Source organism: Canis lupus, chromosome 5 (genome assembly GCF_048164855.1).
Source record: "Canis lupus baileyi chromosome 5, mCanLup2.hap1, whole genome shotgun sequence".
NCBI classification, from domain to species: Eukaryota; Metazoa; Chordata; class Mammalia; order Carnivora; family Canidae; genus Canis; species Canis lupus.
Genome location: NC_132842.1, coordinates 72008013 through 72034380, shown reverse-complemented (window position 1 = coordinate 72034380; position 26368 = coordinate 72008013). Strand labels below are relative to the sequence as shown.

At 51.3% G+C, this 26368-nt stretch overlaps 1 protein-coding gene across 6 annotated transcripts in view; it reads left to right on the top strand.

Moving 5' to 3' along the window:
- Nucleotides 1-26368, top strand: part of PTPRU (protein tyrosine phosphatase receptor type U) — a 78686-nt gene that overhangs the window by 32727 nt on the left and 19591 nt on the right. For 4 of the 6 annotated variants that reach the window (XM_072827450.1, XM_072827444.1, XM_072827445.1 and 1 more), the window contains exons 9-18: nucleotides 2590-2699; nucleotides 3017-3218; nucleotides 3581-3683; nucleotides 5925-6198; nucleotides 6846-6882; nucleotides 7610-7748; nucleotides 12025-12054; nucleotides 14449-14606; nucleotides 25122-25312; nucleotides 26025-26100. In XM_072827450.1, coding sequence (XP_072683551.1) covers nucleotides 2590-2699; nucleotides 3017-3218; nucleotides 3581-3683; nucleotides 5925-6198; nucleotides 6846-6882; nucleotides 7610-7748; nucleotides 12025-12054; nucleotides 14449-14606; nucleotides 25122-25312; nucleotides 26025-26100 — 1320 coding nt within the window. The remainder of the gene's footprint in view (nucleotides 1-2589; nucleotides 2700-3016; nucleotides 3219-3580; nucleotides 3684-5924; nucleotides 6199-6845; nucleotides 6883-7609; nucleotides 7749-12024; nucleotides 12055-14448; nucleotides 14607-25121; nucleotides 25313-26024; nucleotides 26101-26368) is intronic. The other 2 variants (XM_072827448.1, XM_072827449.1) reach the window with 1 other exon arrangement.

Genomic DNA, 26368 nt, shown 5'->3' with positions numbered 1-26368 from the left:
GTCAGGTGCAGTGCTGTATTTAAGCACTTATTACACGTTAAGCACTATTGTGAATGCGTTTTATATAGTATTAATGCGTGTAATCCCCATGACAACCCTAGATGGTGGTCGACTGTTTACTATCGCCATTTTAGGTGAGGTCACATAGCTAGGAGATAGGTAGCAGAACTGGATTTCAGACCTGGCCATCTGCTTCAGAGTTTTCATTCTTAACAGGAGTGCTATAATGCCAGCACAGATCCAAAGCCTTCCCCCACATTCCTGCAAACCTGCAGGTACCCGAAACTCCTTGGTTGATTATTTTTCTTGACTCCCTACATGTGGTCTTTTCTGTTCTGCATAGCAGTGGCCCAGACAGAAAATTCAGCTCCTTCCTTGATTTCCACAAAGCACCCCCCCCCCCATTTACCCTGAAACATTGCAAATGCAGAGAAGACAAAACTTAACATTTTTCTTTCTACTTAGGCTCATTGGTTTGGGCTCTATAAATTAGCCTGAGAAAAGACATTAACAAGAGAAAAACAGATAGGAATTTATTACCATGTGCATCACATACGCACACTTGGGAGTACTTACTGATGAGTACCTCAAAGGAGTGGCTAGAGCTTGGGCTTATGTAGTGTTTTAATGAATTTGTTGAGAAGCAACATGATGGGAAAAGGACTTTGAGATTCTAGGTACAGCAGATAATGTGAAGGCAAATATATGGGAAAACCATTGGTAGGTAAGGGCTAGTTCGGAAAGTTTATGTAGATTCTTCTGGGCTGCTTAGGGTCTAGAGTTGTCTCAGTGTTTCTCTCCTTCCTGGTAGCGAGGGGAGGGTGGCACTTTTACAAATTTATGTCCTGCTTTTTGGCAAATGGGTAGGGCAGAGAACTTTTCTTGTATCTGCTTCTTCTTGATTTAGCTCAAAATAATCCTTATGCCAAAGTGGTATATTTTGAGGTGGCCTGTTTTACTACCCTTCACAATGAGCCTCAAGTTCAACATCAGACCCCTCCATTGTTAAAATCTGTTGACCTCTGTCTGCCCTTCCCCCTGCCTACCAGATATGTTGTGGCTGCTTTACCCTGCTCTTACCAGGCAGGCCTCACTTGAGCTGCAAGGCCTTTTTTCTCTGTCCCTCCCTCCCTCCCTCCCTCCCTCCAATAACTGCTCATTACTTAATATTTGTTACTTTCCATTGAAGTATTAGTATAATACTTCTAAGAAGTGTGCTTACCTCAAGTGGGCAACTCAGTGAATTCTCACAGACTGGACCCACCAGAATAACCCACACACAGATCACAAAATCGCATTCACAGCTCCCCAGAAGCCCCTTGTACGTACATTCCCACTTACAATCTCCTCAGGGTAACCATTATCCCAGCCTGTAATGCAGTAGATTAATTTTTACTTGGTTTTGAACCTTATAGCAATGGAGTGAGTCATACAATGTGTATTCTTTTTCTGACTGGTTTCTCTTTCCCTTGACTGTGCTTGAGAGAGCCAGCCATGTTGTGTAGAGCTTAGGGAATTCATTCTTATTACTGAATAATCCATTATATGAATATACCACATTTATTGACCCTATTTTAAATTGTACTATAAAGAAAAATCTTTGTAGATTCTTTTTTTTGGCAGGGGGGTTGTGCAGATACACACATTGCTGATGGTTAATGCTCAGGAGTGGAACGGCTAGGTTATAGGATGTGTAGGTATATCCAGATAGTTTTCCTCAAGTGCTCATGCCAGTTTGCATGCTCCATTGCAGTGTGTGAAAATTGCAGTTGCTCTGAATCCTCACCAACACTTGGAATTGTCTTTTTCATTTTATCAATTTGGTGGTTGGATAGTGGAGTTGCCTTGTTAGCTGTTCATTTTAACCCAGAGCACATTAGCTGCGATGATGGTTACCTTGGGTTCCACTTTCTGCTACCTTAGGAATTCGGCTTCCCCCCCAGTAGTTGATCAAGGCATTTCCCCAAAGACCATTCTCTTCCCAGAAGAAATTCTTGTGACTGCTCTTAAGATGGTACATTAGAACAAAACCAAACAAAACCAGAAACCTGAAAGCGTTTGTGCTAAAATGTTAATGGTGTCTCCGGGTGATGGAGTTGTAGATGCCATTAATTTTCTTTATGCTCATTTTGATTTTCTACATTGAACATAGTTTTTGTGTAATCAGAAGTTTTTAGACAAGAAAACCTTTCCTACCCATAATCCCACCACTCTAATGCAATTGTTTCCATTTCCCTGGCAGAGGTCTATATTTTCTGAAATCCACTCAACTGGAACAAAATAGGAACATTCAGACGTTCTCTGCTGAATGCAACCTGCACAGTAATGAAAATGCCAACTACCCCTTTTGAGTTCCTAGGAATAGGTGGAATCAAATGAAGTTCCAGTTATTTACCTTGGGGCTTTATGTACATCACATCATTTGATTCTGGTGAGGGAGGGCTTGTTTTCATCTCCATGTCCCAGAAGAAGAAGAAACTGAGGCTCAGAGAGGGTGAGTAGTCAGTCCAAGCAAAGGCTGGAATCTGAATTCAGGCGTCTGGCTGCAAAGCTTGCTCTCCACTGCCCTGTGTCACCTTCCCCTCGCAGTGCCTGGCGGGATCGCAGCTGAGTCCTTGACCTTTACGCCACTGGAGGACATGATCTTCCTCAAGTGGGAGGAGCCCCAGGAACCCAATGGCCTCATCACTCAGTATGAGGTGAGTTTGGACCTCATTACAGTGGGGACCCCTGGTGGAAGGTGGGCACACAGCTTGGAGAAGGAGGTGCATGGGGAGGGACAGTAGTGATCATGGAGGTTCCGTCTACTGGTCAGGGGTCTGTGCCTTGTGGGTTATGGGAACAGGGGCCCTGAAAGAAGAGAGGTGAAGATGCCCAGAGGTCTGGAGTAATGGACATCCATGGTCCCACTGACCCTCTCCCTGGCTAACCTGAACTATGATGGGTGGGAGGCTATGGGGCCAGTGATGACCTTCCCTATTCCTGTGCCCACCTGCCTGCCCGTCCTGCCCCCCAGATCAGCTACCAGAGCATCGAGTCATCAGACCCTGCAGTGAACGTGCCCGGCCCACGACGTACTATCTCCAAGCTCCGAAATGAGACCTACCATGTCTTCTCCAATCTGCACCCAGGCACCACCTACCTGTTCTCAGTGCGTGCCCGCACAGGCAAAGGCTTTGGCCAGGCGGCACTCACCGAGATCACCACCAACATCTCAGGTGAGCCCACCTGGCCCTGGCCTGATCCCTGTAGAGGTGGCCCAGAATCCCAGGGTTCTGTGGGCTGAGGGGGCATGGCAGGGGGAGGGGGTGTCCTGGGGGTGTTTATAGAGGGTCCCCCCACTGAGATGAATGTGCCATTTAGGGATTAAGTTCAGGGGTCAGGGAGGACTGAGTCAGAGGGGCCAGGAGACGACGGAAGCTGAGGACTGAGTTCAGGGGTTGGAGGTCAGGGAAGCTCAGGTCAGAGGGAACAAAGCTAAAGTGGAAGAGATCTGAGCACAGGAGTCAAGGAGACTAGAGGCCTGACCTTCCTGGGCTAGTGGTCAGGCTTCATGCTGACATCTTGTCCCCTTCCCCAGCCCCCAGCTTTGATTATGCTGACATGCCGTCACCTCTGGGCGAGTCTGAGAATACCATCACCGTTCTGCTGAGGCCGGCACAGGGCCGTGGCGCGCCCATCAGGTGGGAAAGCCTCGATGGAGGGATGGGAGGTCAGGGCCATAGGGAAGAAGCCCTACCTAGGCCAGCTCAGCCTCATCCTGCCTCAGTTTCTCACTCAGGGCTCAGAGTGTCCAGGGGAGGACACTGTTTTCCCAGAAGGTCCTGCCCAGGGAGACACAGCCTCTAGAAGGCTGGGGCAGCCAGCCAAGTGGGGCCATCTCTCTGGAGTGGCCAAGAGCCTGGCTTCTCCACTTTCTTCTCCCCAGAGAAAACTGGGGCTGCCTCTGCTGGAGACAAGATTGCGCACATGCGTGTGTGTGTGTGTGTGCGTGCACACGTGTGATAAAGACATGTACCCATATATGTGCCATGTGTGAGCGTGTGTAGGTGAAAGAACGTGAGGGTGTTTGTGGGATGTGTATACCTGCCTACTGTCAGCCAGACAGTGTTTGCGACTTTACCTGCATGAGTCAGTTTATCCTCATGGCAGCCTATGGAGGGGACACTGTTTCCCTGATTTTATACATGAGGAAACAGGCTCAGAGGCCTTAAGTACTTTGCCTCCAAGGTCACACAGCTGGAAGGTGAGAGAGTTGGGGTTTGGAACCCAGGTCTGTCTACACAGCCTATACCTTTTCTTGAAACTACAGAGCCTTCCTGCCCTTCTGGCCTCTGCTTCTCCCACAGAGATGTGTGCACTGGAAGGGGGTGACGGCCTGTATTTGGGTGTGGGAAGATCCTGCTGAGCCTCCAAGAAGATAGTGGGTTGCCCATGTGCTCTTGATACCTCGTCTCGTCCTCACTCCCATTCTGTATTTGCTACTGCAAAGCCTGTCCTGGGTTGCTTCCCAGACTCTTAGGGGAGACCTAGGACAAAGTCAGGGTGTTTGAGGGGTACTTTGTATTTCTAGAAGCCTCAGGGACATTGTGCAGCTGAGTCTGTGAGCTGGGAAACCCAGCTTCTCCTTTCCTGATCCTCTTGAGAGATCCTGTGAGCACACCCATTTAGTGTCCCTCAGGGATGATGGTGACAGGGTGGGGGTTCTGGGGGAACATGGTGGGGGGATGGCATAGTAGCTTTGTGACCTTGGGCATGTCCCTTTACCTCTCTGAGCCTCCCTTTCCTTTTCTGCACAACCATCTGAGTCAAGATGCTTTGTTTTGTGTTGATTATTATCACCTCCTGGTGGGATGGGGGTGGTCCAGGGGAGGCCTGACCTGGGCCTGGGAGGCTGAGAGGGGCCCACGCTGGCCTTTGCAGTATGCTAGGGACAAGGGAAGAAGCCATGTGGCCCAAATCCTAGGGCACTGGGGTGATTCCCCTATAGCTTCGAAGCTCAAAAGAAGCAGCTGGAGAGCCAGGAAAAGGCATTTCTTCTTCCCAGAGTGCAGCTGTCAGTACGGGTGTCACACACCGAGACGTGACCGAGGCTGTGACTAGAAATATTTAAATTTGTCAGCACTCACTTATTTACTCTCGGCTTTGTTCCACAGAGGATTCGGAGGAGCTCACAGCAAAAGGCTATTCAGTAAACTAAGAAAAATAAATAGAAACAAACACCCAAGTCGGGACCCAGAGACACACATCAGAGGGGAGGCAGACTAAGGAACACAAGTCAGCTGTCAGGACCCGCAGAGGACAGGCTGGGAGTTTCAGACTCGATGCTGCCTCCAGGTTGGGAGCATCCTTGAATGCAGGATGCAGGATTCGTGTGGCCTTGTGTTTTTGCTCGGTGACTGTCTCCCCTCACTGGAGGTCGGTTCCAGGAGCCCAGATCCCCAAGTGCCTGCCTAGCATCGGCCCAGAGTCTGAGTGAATGAATGAACCCCTGGTGTCTTACTCTCATGCCTGGAGGCCCAAAGGAAGCCTTGGGTAACCAGGGCATAGCCCGAGGCTTGGGGGCCCCAGGTCCCATGGCAGGCCCGGGAGAGTCAGGGTGGGGCTCCTGGGCTTGGTGCCATTGAGCAGGGCCCAAGTTCTTTCCGCCCGAGGCACAGTCATAACAGCTGACAGGCACCGGCTGCTTGTGAAACTTGTCCCCTTCCTTACATTTAGCTCATGGAATAGTCCTGTGATCACGCTCACTTTACAGAGGAGGAAACTGAGCCCCAGGGAGGTTAAGAGAGTTGCCCAGCGAGTAAGAGGCAGAGCCAGGATTAGTCCCAGGCTGGGCCTGACCCCAGAGCCCATGCCCTTGGCTGCCAGATGGCTCTCCCTGTCCCCTGGCCCCGGGATCACTGCTCTGTCCCCTGCTTGTCCAGTGTGTACCAGGTGATTGTGGAGGAGGAGCGCCAGCGGAGGCTGCGTCGGGAGCCAGGCAGCCAGGACTGCTTCCCAGTACCCTTGACCTTTGACGCTGCGCTGGCCCGAGGCCTGGTGCACTACTTCGGGGCGGAGCTGGCGGCCAGCAGTCTGCCAGAAGCCATGCCCTTCACGGTGGGTGACAACCAGACCTATCGAGGTTTCTGGAACCCACCGCTTGAGCCCAGGAAGGCCTACCTCATCTACTTCCAGGCAACAAGCCACCTGAAAGGGGTGAGGGACTGGCGGGGGTTGTGATGGGGGCAGACTGGGGACACCTTGGAGCCATCTGAGCAGCCCCCTAGGAGTCAGAGACCCTCTCCCAGCCCCACCTCCCCTCCAGAACCCCCACTCTCCTCCCCTGAGCCTCCTGACCTCAGGCTCCTTCTCTTAGAGCTATCCCCTTCCTGAGCCTTTCTGCCTAGACTCTCATATGTCGATGCCCCCAGTCTGTCCCTGCACCCCCCCCCCCCCGCCCCTGCCAGGCCCTAGTCTCTATCTCAGGCTCCTCTCTCCTCCAGGGTCCATCTCCCCAACCTGCTTTCCCCCGACCTTGAGACCCACCACTCACCTTGTCTGGGAAGCCCTGCTCTCCTCTTGGCTCTTCCTTCCAGGGCTTTCCTCCCCAGGTGCCCCTCTTAACCAGCCTCTTGGCCACCCCCTTCCCATGCTGTTTCTTCCCCTGCTCCCCCTCCCCGAACACATTATTTCCCTCTTTTCAGGGCCCTCCCCTCCTCTCTGGGTCCCCCTCAGGCCTTCCTGTCAGGAGGGGGATCCTTAGTTACTATGAGCCCCAGACAAGCCCCAACCAGGCCCAAGGCAAGCTGGGGAGGGTTAGGTTGGGCCTTTGGCACTGCTGAGACCCCCATCTTTGCCTCCAGGAGACTCGGCTGAATTGCATCCGCATCGCCAGGAAAGGTGAGCCCCCTGGGTTCCTTCCGGGCCTTCAGCAGTGGGTTTCTCCCCTCTGGGCTCCTGGGAGGTGGACCCTGAGCACCCAGAGCTGTGGGAACAGAGGAGGGTGGTCTGGCAGACGTGGGTCAGGAAACATTTCCCTTCCTGGTCCCCACTGGCCCCACCTAAGGGCACCTTCTCCCAGACTGGGCAGTAGGGCTAACTCCTTCTCCTCTGTCATGGTCACAGAAGTGGCTTTGCGGGATCCTGGGGCAGGTCTGTGGAGGCGGAGCCATTCTGGTTGGCCCATGGTGATGGCACTGGTTCCTGTGTATGTGCCCCTTCTGTTGTGGTGGGTGAGAGGTGGATCATATAGTGCAGACAGGGAATATGGTAGGTTCCCCATTCTGAGGTGCCCTAAACAGGCCCTGGGTACCTAACTCTCTTACCCCACTTGCTTCTCAGGAGTGCGGGAGGCTGAGTCTAAAGGCCCCAGGCAGCCTCCATCCCCTCTCCACGGAAGGATGGGAGGATTTGAGAAAGAGAGGAGAGGGTCCTGATGGGGGTGCAGATGTTGTAAGGGGGTGCAGACGTTGTAAGGATGGTGAGGGGGCAATCTGCCTGAACGGCTGCGTGTGAGCTGAGGGCAGGGGGCAGTCGTCTGCTCACGTGTGTTTATTCTTTGGGGCTCAGTCCCTTGCAGGTGGTCCCTATCTCCCCTCTGACCCATGTTCCCTTTTATTCCCCCCAGCTGCCTGTAAGGAAAGCAAGCGACCCCTGGAGGTGTCCCAGAGATCGGAGGAAATGGGGCTCATCCTGGGCATCTGTGCGGGGGGACTAGCTGTCCTCATCCTTCTCCTGGGGGCCATCATTATCATCATCCGTAAGGGGTGAGTGAGGCTGGTGCCATGGCTCACCCCCGGCTCCCTCAGAAGCCTGGTGGGCAGAGAGGAGCAGTGGCTGGGGCCTGGGAGGGCAGCTGCCTGGTGAGTGTGGAGGGCTGCCAGCCTGGGCGTCAGGCCTGAGGACGGGCCTGAGCCAGGCAATGGGAAGCCAGAGCTGCTGTGAATGAAGCAGCCCTGGAGCGGCTTGGCTGGAGCCCAGGTCTGGCTGGTGCCGGGTGCCACTGTCCAGGGAAGGGTGCTCAGTGCCTGCTGCCAAGGAGCTGTGCTGGAAGTGGCCACTGCCCTCCTGCGCCTGCTGGGCGGTTCCAGAGGGGAGGGTGTGGAGGTAACCTGACTTGAATCTCCAGCCTTCTGCAGACCTTCTGCCAACTTGTCTGCCCTGGCCATGGGGTTGTGGTGTTGATCCTGAGCAGCAGGGGTGGTGCTCACTCCCCTTCAAAGCAAGGACCTTGAGCCGTGGTTCTTCCTGGCTCATCTTGTCCTGGACCTGATACTGTTGACCCTTGTGGCGTCCTCCTGGCCCCATGACTCAGAGGAGACCTCGCTCCTGCCCTCTCCTTCCCTAGGCACCCGAAGTCTGGTGCATTTTGGAGGGATGCCTTTCCTAGTGTGTTTTGCTGTGGGCAGCAGTGAGTCCCAGCACCTCTTAGAATCCAGAACTTAGAATTTCAGAGTTTCAGAAATCCAGGATTTGGGATTCTAAGAATCTCAGAATTTAGAACTGTTAGGGCTCAGAGCCCGGAAGTGAGAACTGCCTAGGAAGTTCAAAAGCATCTAATCTAGTGGTTTTCAAATCTTCTTAAAGCAACAGAACTTGTTTTCAAAACAGCACCTAAACCTCCCCTGGGAGGCCCAGTACACGGAGCAGATGAAGGCTGAGCCTGTGGTTGGAGCAGGGGTGGAGGCTTCTGAGACCTCTTTGGTTCCCCTCCTCTCCTCCCCTTCATTCCCTATCAGGCAGCCCCAGGACACTGTGGTCCAAGCACCTTAATGGAAGGATGGAGATATTGAGCCCCAAGGGGACATAGACTTGTCTAAGGTCACCCAGGGAACCCTCTCCCCACCTGGGCTCTGCACTGCTACTTCTGGGCTGGTGCTGGATCTCAGGGTTGCCAGGAACAGATAAGTAGGATCAAGGGGGATGAGGGAGAGCTGATGAGGGCTTCCTTTCCTGAGGCCAGGCACTGGCAGAGAGAGACCCTCCCAGAGAGTCTGGTGATGGGTGTGCCAGTGAGGTGGCATTGGCCTGTCCAGGGCATTGAGCTGATTTTTCCCTTCCCTAGCCCCTACACGGCTTCCAGAGATAAAAAAAATTTACTATCTAAATTTTTTTAGAGTATTACTATGTACCAAGGGCTTTACACACACCATCCACTAGAGCATTAGTTACTGAGCATCTACTCTGTGCCAGGCACTGTTCTGGCACATGGAATACATCAGAGAACATTTCCTTCTTGAATACTGACCCATGAAGCAGGTCTGAGCCCCTTCTCACAGATGAGGAAACTGTAATTGAACGACTTGACCGTGTCACTCGGGTAAGTGACAGGGCCTGGTTTGAACCCAGTCCTGACTCCAAAACCCGTGCTCCTGAGGGCCTGGGATGTGAAGGGCCTCACCATGGCTGGCGCACAGAAGGTGCCCAGAATTGGCAAGTTCCTGTCCTCCTCCCCTGTGGGAGACCTAGAAGTTAGCTCTGGGGGTGGGATGGGGTGGGGTGGGGAGTGGGGCAGATGGTCAGGGCTGTAGGGGAGTCGTCAGATTTTGGGGGGTTGCAGGTAGTATTTGAAGCCCTAGAAATCTATCCTCAAGGAGAGAGGATTGGCTGAGTGGAGGATGTCACCCACTCGGCAGAGAACATTGCGCCCAGGAGAGGATGAGTCAGAGATGCTGCTGGATGGAGCCTCACTCCATCCAGGAAGGAAACTCTGCACTCTACACAGTTGCTACCCCATAAACCCTTCCAGGCTACCCCTGAAGCCCTAGGATCCCCTCAGGCTCTCTTCCTTTCCTCCTCTAAAAGCCATTCAGTCCCACTGTATCGCACTTCATTGCATCCCCCTAAATCCTATCCTTGCCATCAGGGCCTACCATGTTCCTTAGGGCTCCCCCAGTCTGCCTTGTGGGTTGTCAGGGGACAGAGCATGTCTGGCAGAAACAGAGTGGTCACACTGAACTTCATGAACAGGTTATGAGGCTGTGGAGGGAAGGCTGACAGCCAGTCACCACCCTGTGTGCCCTTGTCAGAAGAAGGTGGTGGCCACGGGCAAGAGTGGGTATGGAAGGCAGTGGGTGGGGAGCCAGGGGGAGGGAGGTCAGGTGCTCCATCCCACCCTGCCCTGGGGGGACAGTGAGCCTGGATGCCTCTGTACTAGGGGAACTCCCCAGGCCAAGTTGGGTCCTTTGTTCTGCTTCCAGAACCCCATGAACTCCATGCTTCTCCTTTGCAGTACTTTCTTCTCCCTCCACTTGGTTTTTCACTTATTTGTGCTTTGCTCAACTGGTTTTCTTCCCTGCTGGACTGAGAGCACCATGAAGTAGAGAAGTTTCTGTCCTGTTGGCTGTGTATCCCCAGGGTCTGGGCTTGGGGAGTGAGGTCCTCCTGACGCCCCCAGCTCCCAGCTCAGCAGCAGGAGGGAGGCAGGGGGAGCTGGGCTGACAGCCGGGCCCCTTGGGCGGGGTCATTATTAATCTCACTCATTTGGAGGAGGCTATGGATGCTCATAGAAGTGGAGTTCTTTTATTTATTTTTCCTCTTTATTGATTACTCAATTCAATGCAATATTTATTGGGGGATTATAATGTCCTGGGCACTGTCCTAGACCCCTGGATCCAGCAGTAGGCAAGAGAGACAAGGATGCTGCTCTCTTGTGCCTTGTAGCTCATGTGGAGCCTGGAGTTAAACCAGAAACAGTGCAAATGGATACTTACAAATTGTGAAAAGAACAGGGTGCTGGAGGGGGGTGCAGAGAGAGGGTAAAAGTGACACAATAGAGTTGGCAATTATGGGGGAGCCTTTTGGGAGGCCCTTGAAAAGTCAATGACATTATAACTGAGACCAGAATGCCATTCCTTCAGCCATCCCCCTTCTCTTCGGGGGGGGGCGCCCCATGACCAGCCATGGACCTGCCCCTGCCCCACCCTCCTTTCCTGGGATGGCTGTGAGGCCTCCAGGCACTCCCCTGCCCTCTCTGGGCCCCAGCCTTCCACTCTTCTCTCCTCCCCTTCCCCCAGTCTGCAGGATTTCCCTGGTGGAAGGCCGTTCACTGGGGTCCCTGCTGGTGGGGCCGTGTGGGGACAGGTGAATGGAGGAGCCGTGGATGTGTCTGGATGGGACCTCAGGAGGGGGCTGGTCTGGGGGTCAGGGTCCGTGATCTGCCCTGGGCTGACCATGACTCTCTGGGACTCAGCTTCCCCACCTGCCAAGTGGGATCAGACCCAAGCTATGCTTTGGGTGCCCAGAGGGGGCAGCCTGGCTCCTCTGAAGGACCCCACACTCAGGGGCAGTCTGGGTTGGGGAGAGCAGGCCTCCCCTCTGCCCTGGAGTCCAGCTGGAGCCCTTTCCTCCTGGGCTCCCCCCACCCACCGGCCAGGGTCCCTCCCAGGCACAGGTGTATGCAGGGGGCTGAGCCCTCAGGGGCAGAGGGGCCTGCAGGTGTGAGTGACATTGGGCCTGAGGGGCGGGGGGTGTTGGGGAGAGCCCGGTCACCTGTGAGTACCTGAGGGAGGGTGTCTGTGTGTGAGTGTGCGCATCTGTGCGGCAGTGTGTTTGTGAATACACACCTGTGCCTGTGTCCCGTGAGTGTGTGTCATTGTGTGTGTTCCAGTATGTGTATGCAAGTGGCTGCATGTGCGAGTCTGTCTATGCGAGTGCATGAGTGTGTCGGTGCTGGTCTCTGCATGAGTGAATGCGTATGTATCCACACGAGTGTGTCTGTGTGAGTGTGCAAGCCTGCGTATTTCTGTGTCTGTGTGTATGTGACTGTGTGAAAGCTCTGCTTCCCCAGGCCCTTTCCCCACCTCCTCCCTCCAGCGGCAGGCTTGGGGAAGGTTCTGGAAGGGGCCTCGGGTCTTGGTTTTCAACGACTGAGCCCAGCCAGCCCTTGGGACAGGGAAGGTCCTTCCGACCCGTCCAGTCCCTGGCCAGCGCCGCCCCAGCACAGCAAGCACCAGGCCCCCCTCTGCTGGCTGGTGCCGCCCTCGGCCCACCTTGTGGCAGGACCAGGGGCCCAACTGTGCTGTTCTCTTTGCACGCTGCCAGGAGGGACCACTATGCCTACTCCTACTACCCGTAAGTAGCTCGGCGCCACCCCCGTGGGCCCGGTGTCCTCCTCCCAGTGTGGAGGGCCTCGCACGGCTCCCTCTCCAAGGTCCACGGTCGTGCACGTGTGTGCGTGTCACAGGCAGGCCCGTCCCCACCCTGGCAGCTGTCTCCACGGTGCACACGGCTCTCAGGTCCCAACGAGCTCCCTCTCCAGCCTTGTGGACTCGGGCTCATCAGACCCACCTGTCTGGGCGCTTCTCTGTGGGCTCAGGTCTTCACACAGAATCCTCACGGCCACCCTGAGAAGCGGCCCTGTGATCCCCACCCCCCACCGTGTTACTGATGAGGAGACCGAGGCCCAGAGAGGTTAAGGGACTCGTCAGAGGTCACAGCAAGTGCCAGAGCTCGGTGACCCCCCGGGCCCCGTCTGACTCCCTGGTCTTCTGGTGGTTCTCTGACTCCTCAAGCCTTCCAGAACATTCCCTGCACCTGTGCCTCTTCTCCCTCCCTGCAGAGCAGGCTCAGGTGGCCCCAGAGCAGCCCAGGGGACGGTGGCCTCCCAGCCCCTCCTCCTGGGCCCTCTACTTGCATGGACATTGCCCAGGGTCCACTGGCTTCTCCAGCGAGCGAACCCCGGGGGCTTGGGGGAGCCTCCAGGGGCCTTTACAGGACCCGCCTCGAGGCGGCTGGCCCGCTCTCTCTGCCCGGGCAGCCCCTGTTTGAACCTAAGTGCAGGACATTTCCGAGCGTCCGCGTCACATTCCGTGTGCTGACTGTCCCCCGAGGCCAGCTGGCGGCCGGCAGAGCTCGGGTCCCGCTGGCTTCTGGCTCCTGTGGGTCTGGGTGGTTGGTGCTCGGAGCTCCCCCCATAGGGAACGGAGGGGCCGGGCGGGGACGGAGCCCTCGGGCAGCCCTGGAGCCTGCCTCCCGGTCACCTGGCTGCTGTGCTCTGTCCTGGGCCTCTGTCTGTCCTCCGGGTGGTTTGCTGGTGTCTGCCTGTCCCTCCCTTGCTCTGTCCTGTTCCCTGTCTCTCTCCTTGTCATTGTCCCTTTACTGTCCCTCCTCCTCCCCCCTCCTCCTCTCAGCCTCCTGATTCCCTTGTCCCCTCCTCACCCCCCTCCCCATACCCCCTTCCCCCTCCACCTTCTCTCTAATGTCCACTGTCAAGGTCACAGCTGCAGAGGCTTCTCTTCACCTGCCCACCAAGGGGTCCTGGGCTCTGCCCTGGGCCACAGTGAGGGTGATGTCCAGAGCCTGGTGGTTAGGGCATCCAGGGGTCATCCAGTCTTCCCCTACCCCAGACAGCTCTTGAGCAGGGATAGATTGATTAGAGTTTGCCTATCTGGAAAGATCCCTTCCTTGGCCTCTTTATCTCCACTGATGGTCAAGATTCCTGAGCCCTTTTAACCCAGAAGTCCTCTCTCGAGTCTACCCCTCATCCTGCATGCTGTAGGGCCCGGCAGGGTGAATGGCTATCTCATCTTAAGCCTTCCCTGTGATTGGGCCTCTTGCTCCACAGGTCTCAGGACGGGTCTCAAGACATGTCCCAAGTTACTTGCTCTTTCCCTTTTACTCAGCTCCTTGGGCATGGAGCTGTGCCCCCTGTGCTTCCTCCCCTTCCCTCAGAGTCCTGTGGAGTCACAAACTGCCATCCTCATCTGTAAAACTGGGCTGGAGGCCTGGGCTGTGCAGGGCCTTGTGCTAGGGGCGTCTTCCCGGGCCTCTTCCCAGTCCTCTCAGGAGGGACCCGGCCTCTTGCCTCCTCCCTCTGCTGCTTCCAGTGGCTGCATGGACGGGAGGGCGGTGGCAGGAATATGGAGCCTGTGTGGATCTCTTTACATGTCTTATGTGGCCCGTGGTGGGACCATCCTGGGGGTTCTGGGTATAGGAAAACCAGTTGGAGTTCATTCCCTGCCCAGAGGAAGAGTCCTGAGCACTGGCTAAGCAGCGGCCAGACTCTCTGCCATGAAGGGGGAGCATAGTCCACCCCGATGTGGGGTTCTCAGGGCACATGTTTGATGAGGATGGCGGAAAGGAGGAGGGATCTGGGGGCGTGCTGGGGCTGGAGCTGGGGCAGTCATCTTCCTGGTTTGGATGGGGTGACTGCTGTGACACCAAAATAGTCCCAGAGTAACTACCCTTCCCATTTCCTGAGCCCTCCAGGCCAGTGACAGGAGCCAGGTCCCAGCCTGATGCCACTGCTGCTCCATCCCTTGTTCTCAGCAGAGGTCCCCAGGGTCTCTGCCCAGTCCCTCGTAGGGGTTAGGATGGGCAGCTGAGCAGAGCCCTCTCAGTATTTAGAGATGCTTCTAGAATGCCACCTAGCCTCAAGGCCCCCTGACTGTGGGGCTTCCCCATCCACCTCTGGGTATTGTCCTGCCCAGCTCAGCACCCATGGCTCTTGTCAACCCCTCTCTGCAGCAAACCGGTGAACATGACCAAGGCCACTGTCAACTACCGCCAGGAGAAGACCCACATGATGAGTGCCGTGGACCGGAGCTTCACGGACCAGAGCACCCTGCAGGAGGACGAGCGGCTGGGCCTCTCCTTCATGGACACCCATGGCTATAGCCCCCGAGGTGAGTGCCTGACCCTCCTGCCCTTCCCCGTGGCTGTGGGATTCCATGCCTGAGCCAGTAGCACCGAGCCCCTCTGATGAGTTCTGTTAACACCTCAAACCTCAAATGAAGCATCTGTCGTGCTCCTGCTGGGTACCAGTCCTGGCGCTGGCAATGCAGAGGAGGCACGGGTATTACTTTTGCATTGGAGGAGCTTTAGGAAAATGGAGGACTAGACTCACAGGGGAGGAATACAAGGTCATATGCTGATTGTGGAAAGTGCTCTGGGGACTGAGAGAAAGGAGTGGTGCTGTGTGATCAGAGGGAGCTAGAGCAGTCTTGAGCCTGTTGAGCACCTGCTGCGGGAGAGGCAGGGGACCAGTGGTTAAGAAAGATTGCTCTGGAGTCAGACAGACCTGGGTTACATCTCACATCCCCTTGGCTGTGTGACCTGGGGCAAGCTGCTCAACCTCTCTGGATGTCTGCTTCCTCATGTACAAAACGGGGCTAAAGATCATCTCTGCCAGTAGGTCTGCTGGAACACTGAGTTGGCTATTACATCATATAGTTAGTGCTGGGCCCAGCATGCAGGCAGGATATGGTGAATTAGTACCTCCTCACACATCTTTTTATTTTATTTAGTGTTGATTTGTACAAAAGAAAATATCTAACGTTTGTGGAAGTCACTCAGTGATAATACAACAAATACCGGTGAATTAAGACATCTTCTGGGTGTCCCTCCCTAAGGATATGCCCTCCATTCTTCTTAGACATAAACACCCCCCTGAAATTTGTTATTTCAAATTAGACAAATTTAATTTGTCTGTTATTTCCTTACCTTTTGGGGAGTAGGTTTACCATGGTACATGCATCCCCAGTGTATTATATAGCTTTGCTCGTTTTGGGGCTTTGTAAAAATGCAGTCACGCTATTTCTCAGCTCAGCGTTGTGTTTCTCCTATTTGCCCAGGTGGAGGTTTCACTGTGTTTTTTTTTTTTTGTTTTCTCTGATGTATAGTTTTCCATTATGTGAATGTATCGCACTTTATTTCTCCCTTCCTCCATCCAGTGACATCTCATTTGCTTCCAGTTTTCTTGTTATTACAAATGAGGCTGCTCTGAATGTTCTTAAGTGGATCTCCAGATGCACCTGCAATAGGACATATGCGAAGCAGCCAGCAGGAGTGTGTGCTGGCTCCCCTCTGGAAGATGGAACCGAGCTGTGTCCCAGAGTGGCTTCGCCTGTGCTCACGGCCGGCAGCAGCGACACAGAGCTTCTGCTGCTCTGCGGCAAGCTCAGAATTTGCCAGGCTTCTTCCCTTTTGCCAAACTAGTTTGTATAAAATGGTGATTCTCTATAGTCTTAATTTGCATTTCTCTGATTACTAATGAGGTTGAGTATAGTTTCAAATCATTATTGGCCATTCAGCTTTCTTTTTTCCTGAAATGCCTGTTCATGCCTTTTACCTAATTTTCTATTAGGTTTTCTGTTGCTTTCTTAGTGGTTCTTAGGAGTTCTTTATATATTTAGGATGATAATCACTTTTCACTGATGAATTGCAAATATCTTCTCTCAATTTGTGGCTCATCTTCGCAGGTTATTTATAGTGTCTTTGGAGGAACACGTTTTTATTTTAATTTAGTTGAGTTCATCAGTCTTTTACTTTTTGATTTCTACTTTTTGTGTTTCCTTCAAGAATGCTTCCTTTGCAGGGTCATAAAATATTTTTTACTTTTTTCCAAACCTTTTTATATTTTTGCATTGCACATTTCAATCTTTATCCATCTGTGATTGATTTTTGTGTGTCAGAGGAATGAAGGATTTTCTTTTTTTATATTTTCTTTTATTTATTTAATTTTTTTCTGTAGTAACTCATGTCCTAGCTTCTGTTACACTTTGTACTTTTTTCTTTTTTTTAAAGATTAAAATTTTTAAAAAATTTATTCATGATAGACAGAATGAGAGAGAGAGACAGAGAGAGAGAGAAAGGCAGAGACACAGGCAGAGGGAGAAGCAGGCTCCATGCCGGGAGCCGGATGCGGGACTCGATCCCGGGACTCTAGGATCATGCCCTGGGCCAAAGGCAGGTGCTGAATCACTGAGCCACCCAAGGATCCCCCTTTTATGAGATTTTATTTATTCATGAGAGACAGAGAGAGAGAGGCAGAGACATAGGCAGAGAGAGAAGCAGGCTCCCCATGGGGAGCCTGATTCAGGACTCAATCCCAGGACCCCAGGATCATGCCCTGAGCCAAAGGCAGATGCTCAACCACTGAGCCACCCAGGTGCCCCTATACATTGTACTTTCATCATTCGTTGTGGAGCCACTCTCTTTGGAGACCATGCTTCTGTATGTTGGTAGGTTGTTTTTTGGCTCCTCATTCTCTTTGATGGGCTGATTTGGTCATTTGTGTGTCTGTTGATACCTCATTGCCTCATTGCTAGAGTTCTCTAAGTCTTGGTGTCTGAGACATCGCATTCTCCCGGCTTTGCTCCTCATCAGGGATGTCTTGGTTATTATTTGTCCTCATTCTCTTTCTCTTATGTTTTATTGATTGATTGATTATGTACAAGCAGGTGGCAGAGAGGCAGATGGAGAGGGAAAGAGAGAATCTCAAGCAGGCTCCATGCTTGGTGGAAGCCTGCTGTGGGGCTTGATCTCGCAACCCTGAGATCACGACCAGAGCCGAAATCAAGAGTTGGATGCTGAACCGATTGAACCACCCACGCTTCTCTCTTTCTCATACATTTTAGAATCATCTTTTCAAGTTACTTGGAAAACTTTGTTGGGTGGATTTGTATCAAATGTTTGGATCAATCTGGGGAGAACTGACATCTTCTGAAATTGTGCATCCAAGAAGGGGATATATATCACCCTATATATTTAGGTCTTGAGTGTCTTTCAGTGATTTTCTCCATAAAATTCTGCACCTCTTTTGTTAGATGTACCCTCAGGTCCCTTGTATTTTTTATTTCCATTGCAAATCGTACATTGTGTGGGTGTGTGCAGTAAAATACAACTAACGTGGAATTTACCATCTTAACTGTTCTTAAGTGTGGGGTTTGGTGGTATTAAACACATGCATAATGTGCAGCCATCACCATTATCCAGCCCCCTAGCTCTGTTCATCTTGTGAAACTGAAACTCTGTTCCCATGAAGCGGTAACTCCCCATTCCTGCCTCTTCCCAGCCCCCAGCAACCACCACTCTACTTGCCGTGTCTGTGAATTTGACTACTCTAATTATCTCATATACGTGGAATCATAGAGCATTTGTCTTTTTTGTGACTGGCTTATGTCACTTAGCTGAATGTTTTCAAGCTTCTTTCATCATGTAGCATTTTTCAAAATTTTTTTCCTTCTTAAGGCTAATGAATATTCTGTGGCATGTATGTACCATATTTTGCTTATTCATTCATCCACCCATGGACATGTAGATTGCTTCCATTTTTTAGCTCTTGTGAAGAATGCTGCTGTGAACATAAGTATAACATGTATCTTTTTGAGACCCTAATTCAATTCTTTTGGGTACGCAGCCAGAAGTAGAATTGCTGGATCATATGGTAATTCTATTTTTAATTTTTTGAGCAACCACCATACAGATTTCCAGTGGCCGTGCTGTCTGGCATTCCCTCCAGCAGTGCACAGGGGCTCCAGTTTCTCCACATCCTTGTAATTCTGGTTATTTTCTGGGTTTTTGTTTTTGTTTTTGATAGTAGCCATTCCAGTGGTTGTTGAAGTGGTATCTCACTGAAGTTTTGATCTGCATTTCTCTAATGATGAGTGCTGTCACCTTGAGCATGTGCCATTTGTGTATCTTCTTTAGAGAAATATCTCTTCCAGCCCTTTGCCCATTTTTTTTTTATTTTTTATTTTTATTTATTTATGATAGTCACAGAGAGAGAGAGAGAGAGAGGCAGAGACACAGGCAGAGGGAGAAGCAGGCTCCATGCACCGGGAGCCTGACGTGGGACTCGATCCCGGGTCTCCAGGATCGCGCCCTGGGCCAAAGGCAGGCGCTAAACCGCTGCGCCACCCAGGGATCCCCTTTTTTTTTTTTTTTTTTTTTTTTTATTTCCTTTGCCCATTTTTGATTTGGGTTTTTTATTTCTTTGTTGTAGAGTTTTAAGAGTTCTCTCTGTATTTTAGATATTAATCCCTTAGCAGATATATGCTTTGTACACATTTTCTCCTCTTCTCAGATTGCCTTTTTACTCTGTGGACTGTGTCTTTCGTTGCACAAAATTGTAAAAATTTTCATGAGGTCCAGTTTGTCCATTTTTCTCTCTTGTTGCCTATGCTTTTGGTGTCATAGCCAAGAAATCATTGTCAAATCCATTGTTATGAAGCTTTTGTCCTGTTTTCTTCTAAGAGTTTAAAAAAATTATCTTTTAAAAACAATTATGATTATGATTATTTTGGAGAAACAAAGAGCATGTGAGTGGGGGTGGAGGAGGGGCAGTATCTGGAGAGGGAATCTCAAGCAGGCTCTATGCTCAGTGTAAAGCCCAATGTGGGGTTTGATCTCATGATTCTGAGATCATGACATGAGCCAAAGTCAAGAGTCAGATGGGCACTCAACTGACAGAGCCACCCAGGTGCCCCTCTTCTAAGAGTTTTATAGTGTTGGGCCTTACATTGAGGTCTTTGATCTAGTTTGTTAGATGTACCCTCATCATTTTTAAAAAATGTACAGTTTTAATTTCTGTATATAGTGTGAGGTAATGGTCCAAATCCATTTCTTTTTCATGTGGATGTCCAGTTTTCCCAAGATAAATGGTACACTTTTAAAATATTGTATTTCTAATGGCTGCTCATATAGAGAAATATAGTTGATTTTTAATATATATATGTGTGTGTATATAAAACATATCCATGGTCCTTGATAACCTTATTTATTAATTTTCATTTGTAGAATCTTTCAGGTTTTCTGAGTATGATCAAAGGGTCTGTAAATACAGACAATTTTGTTTCTTCTGTCTCATTTCCTTTCCTTTTTTCCCTTGTCTTTCTGCATGGTACTGTCTGGGACCTTCCGCACTGGGTTGGATGGAAGTGGTAATAGCAGGAATCCTTGTCTTGTTTTCCTGATTTTTTAAAAAAGATTTTATTTTTTTATTCATGAGAAACACAGAGAGAGGCAGAAACATACGCAGAGGGAGAAGCAGGCTCCCTATGGGGAACCTGATGCGGGACTGGATCCCAGGACTCTGGGATCATGCCCTGAGCCAAAGGCGTCTGAGCCACCCAGGTGCCCCTTGTTTTCCTGATTTTAAAAGAAATTCTTCTGACATTAAACACTGAGCATGAAGTTTGCTACAGTTTTTGGTAGAAATGTTTTATCAGGTTAACAAGTTTTAGTTTTTAGTTTCAGGTTTTAGTTTGCTAAGAGGTTTTATTGAAATGGGCATTAAACTTTTTTTTGTTTTAATAAGGTTAACAAGGTGAGGGACATTTTCAGATTTTCTAAAGTTAAAATAATCTTCGGTGCCTGGCATAAATTCAGCCTGGTCATGATGCATTGTATTTTTTATGTCTTGTTGGATTCGGTATAGGTATCATATTGTTCAAGATTTCAAAGCTGTATTCAAGAGTGGGATTGGCCCATGATTTTTTTCCTTTTTGTGCTATTCTTGTCTGGTTTTTAGTATCAAGATTCTGTTAGCCTTGTAAAATGCACTGAGGTCTCTTCTCTTTTTTCCTTATTATGAAAGATGGGAATAATTGTCATCTTGAAAGTTTGGTGGAATTCACCTGTAAAATAATCTTTTCCTCTGTTTTCTTTGTGGAAAAATTTTAAACTTTTAATACAGTTTATTTAAAGGAGCCAAGGACTATTGAAACTTCCTATTTTTTTCCAAACACTTTTAGTAAGTGATTATTTGTCTAGGAATTTGCCCATTTTGTGTAAGTTTTCAAACTCACAGATGTGCAGGTATTTATCATGTTGTCCTTGTGATCTTCCTCATTAAACTCTCACCCAGCCCAGCAAGGTAGCTATTATCAACTCATCTTACACGTGAGAAAACAGAGGGGTTCAGAGACAGGAAGTCACTTGTCAAACAGCCAGGAAGTGGCAGAGCTGGAATTTAAATGCAGGTCTCTTTGAGCTGCAAAGAGCTGTTTTCCATCTTGTGCTGGGCCTTCAGCATGGCATGGGCAGGATTTGGACAGGCAGCAATGGGAAAAGAAGGGCATGCCTGGGTGAGGCAACAGCATGAGTGGGTGAGCATATGCAGCGGTGTGATTGGTGGGAAATTCAAGTGGGTGTCGGGGAGAGTGGGAAGTGGGGGCAGTGTGGGTGTGTGCCTTGCTGCTGAGTCACGTTGAGAAATCCAGAGGGGCAGGGTGCTTGGGCTCTGCCTCCAGCCAGATCATTGACAGCTGGGGTGATGTGGCCTAGGGAAGTCAGGCCCAGGCTAATTGCCATGTGGTTGGTGGGAACAATCAGTGCTGCTGGGGTCTCGAGAAGATGCACCTTTGGGTCGAGGTGGTGACAGTGTGGGCTGGGCTGGACAGGACAGGGCTGCTGGGAAGGGGGGGAGTGGGACAAGCTACGGCAGATGTCTGTTCAGGGGATAGGGGCCATGGGTCAGCCCCTTTTCTCTCTCTCTCTCCACACCCTATGCTGGTCTAGCCTCCACTCCCTTCTTTGCTTTCCAAACAGAGGAGCCCAGATTTTTGTGGTGTGGAACAGAAAGCCATGTTGATTTTGATGCGTCCTCAGTCTGTGAATTTTTTACCATGGGTATTTTTGACGCTGAGTAAATGGTGTGAGGAAGCTGTCTGGGATGTTGCTAGGACGTGGCAATGGACCCTCCCCCCCCCCCGACCTCTGTGTCTGAAATCCTGCCTGTGAAAACCCTCAGCCCCTTCTAAGCCCTGTCCATCTGGAGCTCTTCACCCCTGTGGATGCCAGTGGGTTCCACCTGCCAAATGGTTTGTCATTAAGTGCTAGATCCTTTTCATCACCGTGAATTCTTGTTTATCAGGAAGAAAGAAACAGAGAAAGCAGGGTAGACAACAGGGCCCAGGTTTGAATCCTATGCTACTGCTTAATGACCAGGTAACTTACCCTTTGTCAGCCTTGGTTTCCTCATTTGGATTGGGGATAACAGTAGTGCTTATATCATAGAACAGTATTTTTTCTTGAAGATTTAAAAAATTTATTTATTCATGAGAGACACAGAGAGAGAGGCAGAGACAAGGGCAGAGGGAGAAGTAGGCTCCCTGTGGGGCACGGATATGGGACTCGATCCCAGGACCGTGGGATCACGCCCTGAGCTGCGGCAGGCACTCAACCACTGAGCCACCTAGGCGTCCCCATCATAGGAACAGTCTAAGGATTAAGTGACCTGAGTATCACGCCAAACATATGAAAGCACTTGATACGTAAGACATTATTCACTATTTTTACAAGCTATGTTTCTTTATAGTTATATCTTAATTGCAGTAGTGAAGGAACAGTCTGGAGTGGTGCCAGACCATATAACTGGGGGCCTGTCCTCATCTGAGGCGATGGGAATCAGGGAAGGGGACTATCTTTGAGGAAGGTCTGAAGATTTTCATTTTCACGTGGGGAAACTGAGGCCCAGAGAGGTCAAGGGACTCAACTCAGAATTCAAATTCAGGTCTCTCTGACTCCAGACGCAATGCTTTTGCCTCTGGGCCCCAGACCTCCCTCCCTAGACCTCAGCTGTCCAGTTGGGTACTTGTAGAAGGTGTCCCACAATCACGGTGGAGCTGGGGAGAGCCTGGAATAAGCCCCAGGAGGCATCCTGAAGCTGAGGGCTGGCTCTCACCTTCCCTCACCTCTTCCTCCAAGCTGGTCCTGGGGGTGGGGGTGGGAGTGAGGAAGAGCTTGTGTCTCAAATCCCATGGGGGAGACCACACACAAGGACAGTGGAGAGCTGTCTTCTCTGGGCCTCAGAAGTAGAAGGTCCTCTTGGCAACATCATGGCTCAACACCCTGCTGTCTTCTGGTGGTCTTTATAGAGCAGCTTATGTCCTTCTTGGGCTCAGATGGAAGCCACCCTGATTTGGCTGTGACTTCCAGTCAGGACCCCGACCAGGTGGGATTATTTTGCTTGTCTTCAGCCATTGCAAGTTGATTCTACGTGTATGTGAGGCTACACCTCAAGAGCCCTCCACCTCAAGAGCCCTCCAGGAAGCATGGCTTCTACTAACAGCCCTAAGACTCCTCTGTCTCTCCCAGTTTGTCAAGCCAGCAGATAGCCTTTGTCTTGAAATCTATGCGCTTGTGTATCTGTTGTAGATGCTCTTCAGAACTGTCAGGTCCTGAACCAGGATCCTGCAGTTGGAGAAGGGCCAGGAAAGGAAGGCCCCCTACAGTCAGCCAACTGCCCTGGCTTCCTGGGACTAATTATGTCCACAGCCTCATCTGCAGGTGCTTGCTATGTGCCAGGCACCGGGCTGGGTGCTTTATAGGCATTATCTTATTTAATATTTATATAATCATAATAATCATAATCATAATGGCAACAGTTTTTGTCTTCACTTGAGGGAGGTTTAGGGAGAGTAACATCCCCAGGGTCCCACACACAGAACTGGGATTTGATCTCAGGCCTGACTCCAGGGTCTGTAATTTTTTTTTTAAAGATTTTATTTATTCATTAGAGACAGAGAGAGAGAGAGAGACAGACAGACAGACAAACAGGCAGAGGGAGAAGCAGGCTCCATTCCATGCAGGGAGCCTGATGTGGAACTCGATCCTGGGTCTCCAGGATCATGGCGTGGGCTGAAGGTGGCGCTAAACTGCTAAGCCAACGGGGCTGCCCCCAGAGCCTGTATCTTAATCACCACAGTCATCCCTGTGTTCCCCTGAGGATGTTTCACAAAACAAACAAAACTCTCTGTGGTGAGAGATGGTGGTGAAACATTGCTATTTCTACTCATCTCTTGGAGATTGACAATGCGCACTGATCTGTAGGGAGCCCTGGGAGGTCTTATAGGGAAGAAACATACTTTTTTCATTTCAACCAGAATTTCACAAGATTCCTTTAAAACAGAGAACTCATCCTCATCTTCCTTCTCTTCTCCTTTTTTAATGGAGTAGCACTTAGTCATCTGCCATCATCAGTGTTTTCTGGAATGCAGTTTCGCAACTGCTACATTAGGCAAGTCTCTTCTTTGGGCCTCAGTTTCTCCATCTGAAGAATCAGGGGCTTGGTGTATCTGACCACAGTGCTGTAACTGACACGTGACTTGCCCTCTGGCTCTAAGTAGAAAATCTGGATCAAATGTGGAGGAATTGTCTTCAGACATTGGGTGACAGGGAGCTCAGGACTGATCCCCAAGAGAAGAGGAAAGAGTGGGCCATGCCATCACACTGCCTGTCTGCCTGGAGGCAGTTTTCAAACTGTAGCATAGACAGTTTGCCCTGCATGGGGGTCCCCTTGATTTGAAGAGACAGGGTTTGGAGTTTGGGGGAGTTGAGCTGTGCAGGGGTCTGTCCTGGTGTCATGAATCCATTGTGTCTGTCCATGAGTAGGACTCAGAGGCCAGGTGCCAGAGAAGGTTACAAAGAAGGCTCATTCTGGCCAATATCTGAAGGATGGATATGAGGTTATCAGGAAAAAACAGAAGGAGATGGGTGTTGGAGGTGGTGGGAAGGGAAGGGGCTGGCATCTGGGCCCTGCTGGGGGTTCCCCACCTGACCCTACTCGACCACACTTGGGCAGAGAAGAGCTATGAGAAATGTGGAGGGCTGGCCTTGACTGAGCCTCCTGCATTGTACCCAGGACAGGAGAGAAATGGGCATTAAGAGAGTGTCCAGAGGCGGGTGTGACCGAGAGGGGCACTTGGCTCAGTCCCAGGACCTGAGGGATCAGGGTGGGATGTCCTTGGGAACATCTCCCCAGAAGAGAGGGGAGTGGGTGGGTCTGGAGGGAGGGGATAGTTTTCCCAGGGTGTGTGTTGTGTGCTCTTGTGCATGCGCGTGTGTGTCACCGTGAACCTCTCGACCTGTTCCCTAGTTGGCTGAGGCCGCCGCACAGGCTGACAATGGAAATGCTTACGCAGGAGAAATGCTTCTATTCAGGTGTCTCGCGTTAATCTGTGGAGGGGGTGGCAGCAGCAGCTAATTTCGGGATTTGCTTGTCTTTGAATGGGGTAATTACTGGGAGTTGCCAATTGTTCCAGATTGTTCTCTGGAAGAGGGAGAGAAGAGGGGGTGCTCTCATGGGCTCTGCTGAGTGCTGCCCCCTGCAGGCAGTGCGGTGAAGTCACAGGGTGGTCCAGGCTGGGGAGCAACTGGATGGAGTCAGGGGACCCCAGGATCCCAGCCGGGCCAGGAGGGCTGGGCTGGAAGGGCCCTCAGAGGCCCCGTCACCCAACCTGCTCATTTTACGGATGGAAAAACCGAAGCAGAAGGGAAGGGACTGGCCAGGCCTCTTGGCTCCCGGGAACCCCCTCCATGTGGCCCATTCACCCCCTCTCATGCCTTGAGTCTGTGTGAGGCTCCCCCGGCTGGGGGCATTGTGCGTCACGAACCCCTTTTCTTCCCTCTGTCTGCAGGAGACCAGCGCAGTGGTGGGGTCACTGAGGCCAGCAGCCTCCTGGGGGGCTCGCCACGGCGTCCCTGCGGCCGGAAGGGCTCCCCGTATCACACGGGGCAGCTGCACCCTGCAGTGCGTGTGGCCGACCTCCTGCAGCACATCAACCAGATGAAGACGGCTGAGGGCTATGGCTTCAAGCAGGAGTACGAGGTGCAGGGCCCCAGTCCTGCCAGGACCCCTCACCAGGGCCTTGCCCATTTCTCACTCCCGTGGACCCTGACCCTGGGCAACCCTCAGCCTAGCCCTGGAGGACCTTTGCTCTGACAGCCCCTAACTCAACCTAAGTTTTTTTACCTTGACTCCACCCCCAATCTCAGACTGACTTGGTTTCTCACACCACTCCCGATCCTGACCAGAAGTCTGACCTTCAGTCTTCTGTGTCTCCATCTAGACCCTGCTCATGATCCTTCTCTTCTCCCTGATATGACTCTGACCACCTACCTATACTGACCCTGATCTCTGACCTAACACCCAGCCCGAATTTGACCCTGACTCTCATCCTAAATTCCATCTGAACTCAGATTTGAATCTCATTCTCCCTCCATCTGCACTCTGACACTACCTCCTTCTAACCTTCATTTGACCTTCACTTTTATCTTCTTCCCAACTCACACCTGGATTTACCCTAAACCTGACACCCCCCCACCCCTGCTTTTTTCATTTCCTCCCTCCCACTGCTTGGCTTTGAATTTAGTCCCTTGCTGATAAAGGGATATCCGGTGACTTTATCTCAGGCACCACATTGATCCCTGAATCTGGCCCTTATCCCTGGTCTCACTCCCATCCTGTTAGGGGATGGGGTCTTACAAGGGGAGGGGTTTCCCTTCCTTGCTGACTATGGCCTTACTTTCCCTTCTGGCAGAGCTTCTTTGAAGGCTGGGATGCCACAAAGAAGAAAGACAAGGTCAAGGGTAGCCGGCAAGAGCCCACGCCTGCCTGTGAGTCCTGGGAAAGGGCCTGGGTCTGGGGTGTGGGTGGGAGGGATCTGAGTATAGTGGGGGAGAACAGCCAGAGTGAGCCACTTATTGAGAGCCTCCCACATGCCAAGCCATGTACCGATTACCACACCCATTATTTTACTTATTTTTCTCAATAACCCAGATGTATGAGACCTATTATAACCCCTACTTTACAGATAAGGAAACTGAGGCTTGGGAGGTTAAGCTCCCTGCTCAAGGTCACACAGCTAACACTTGCCTGAGTGGC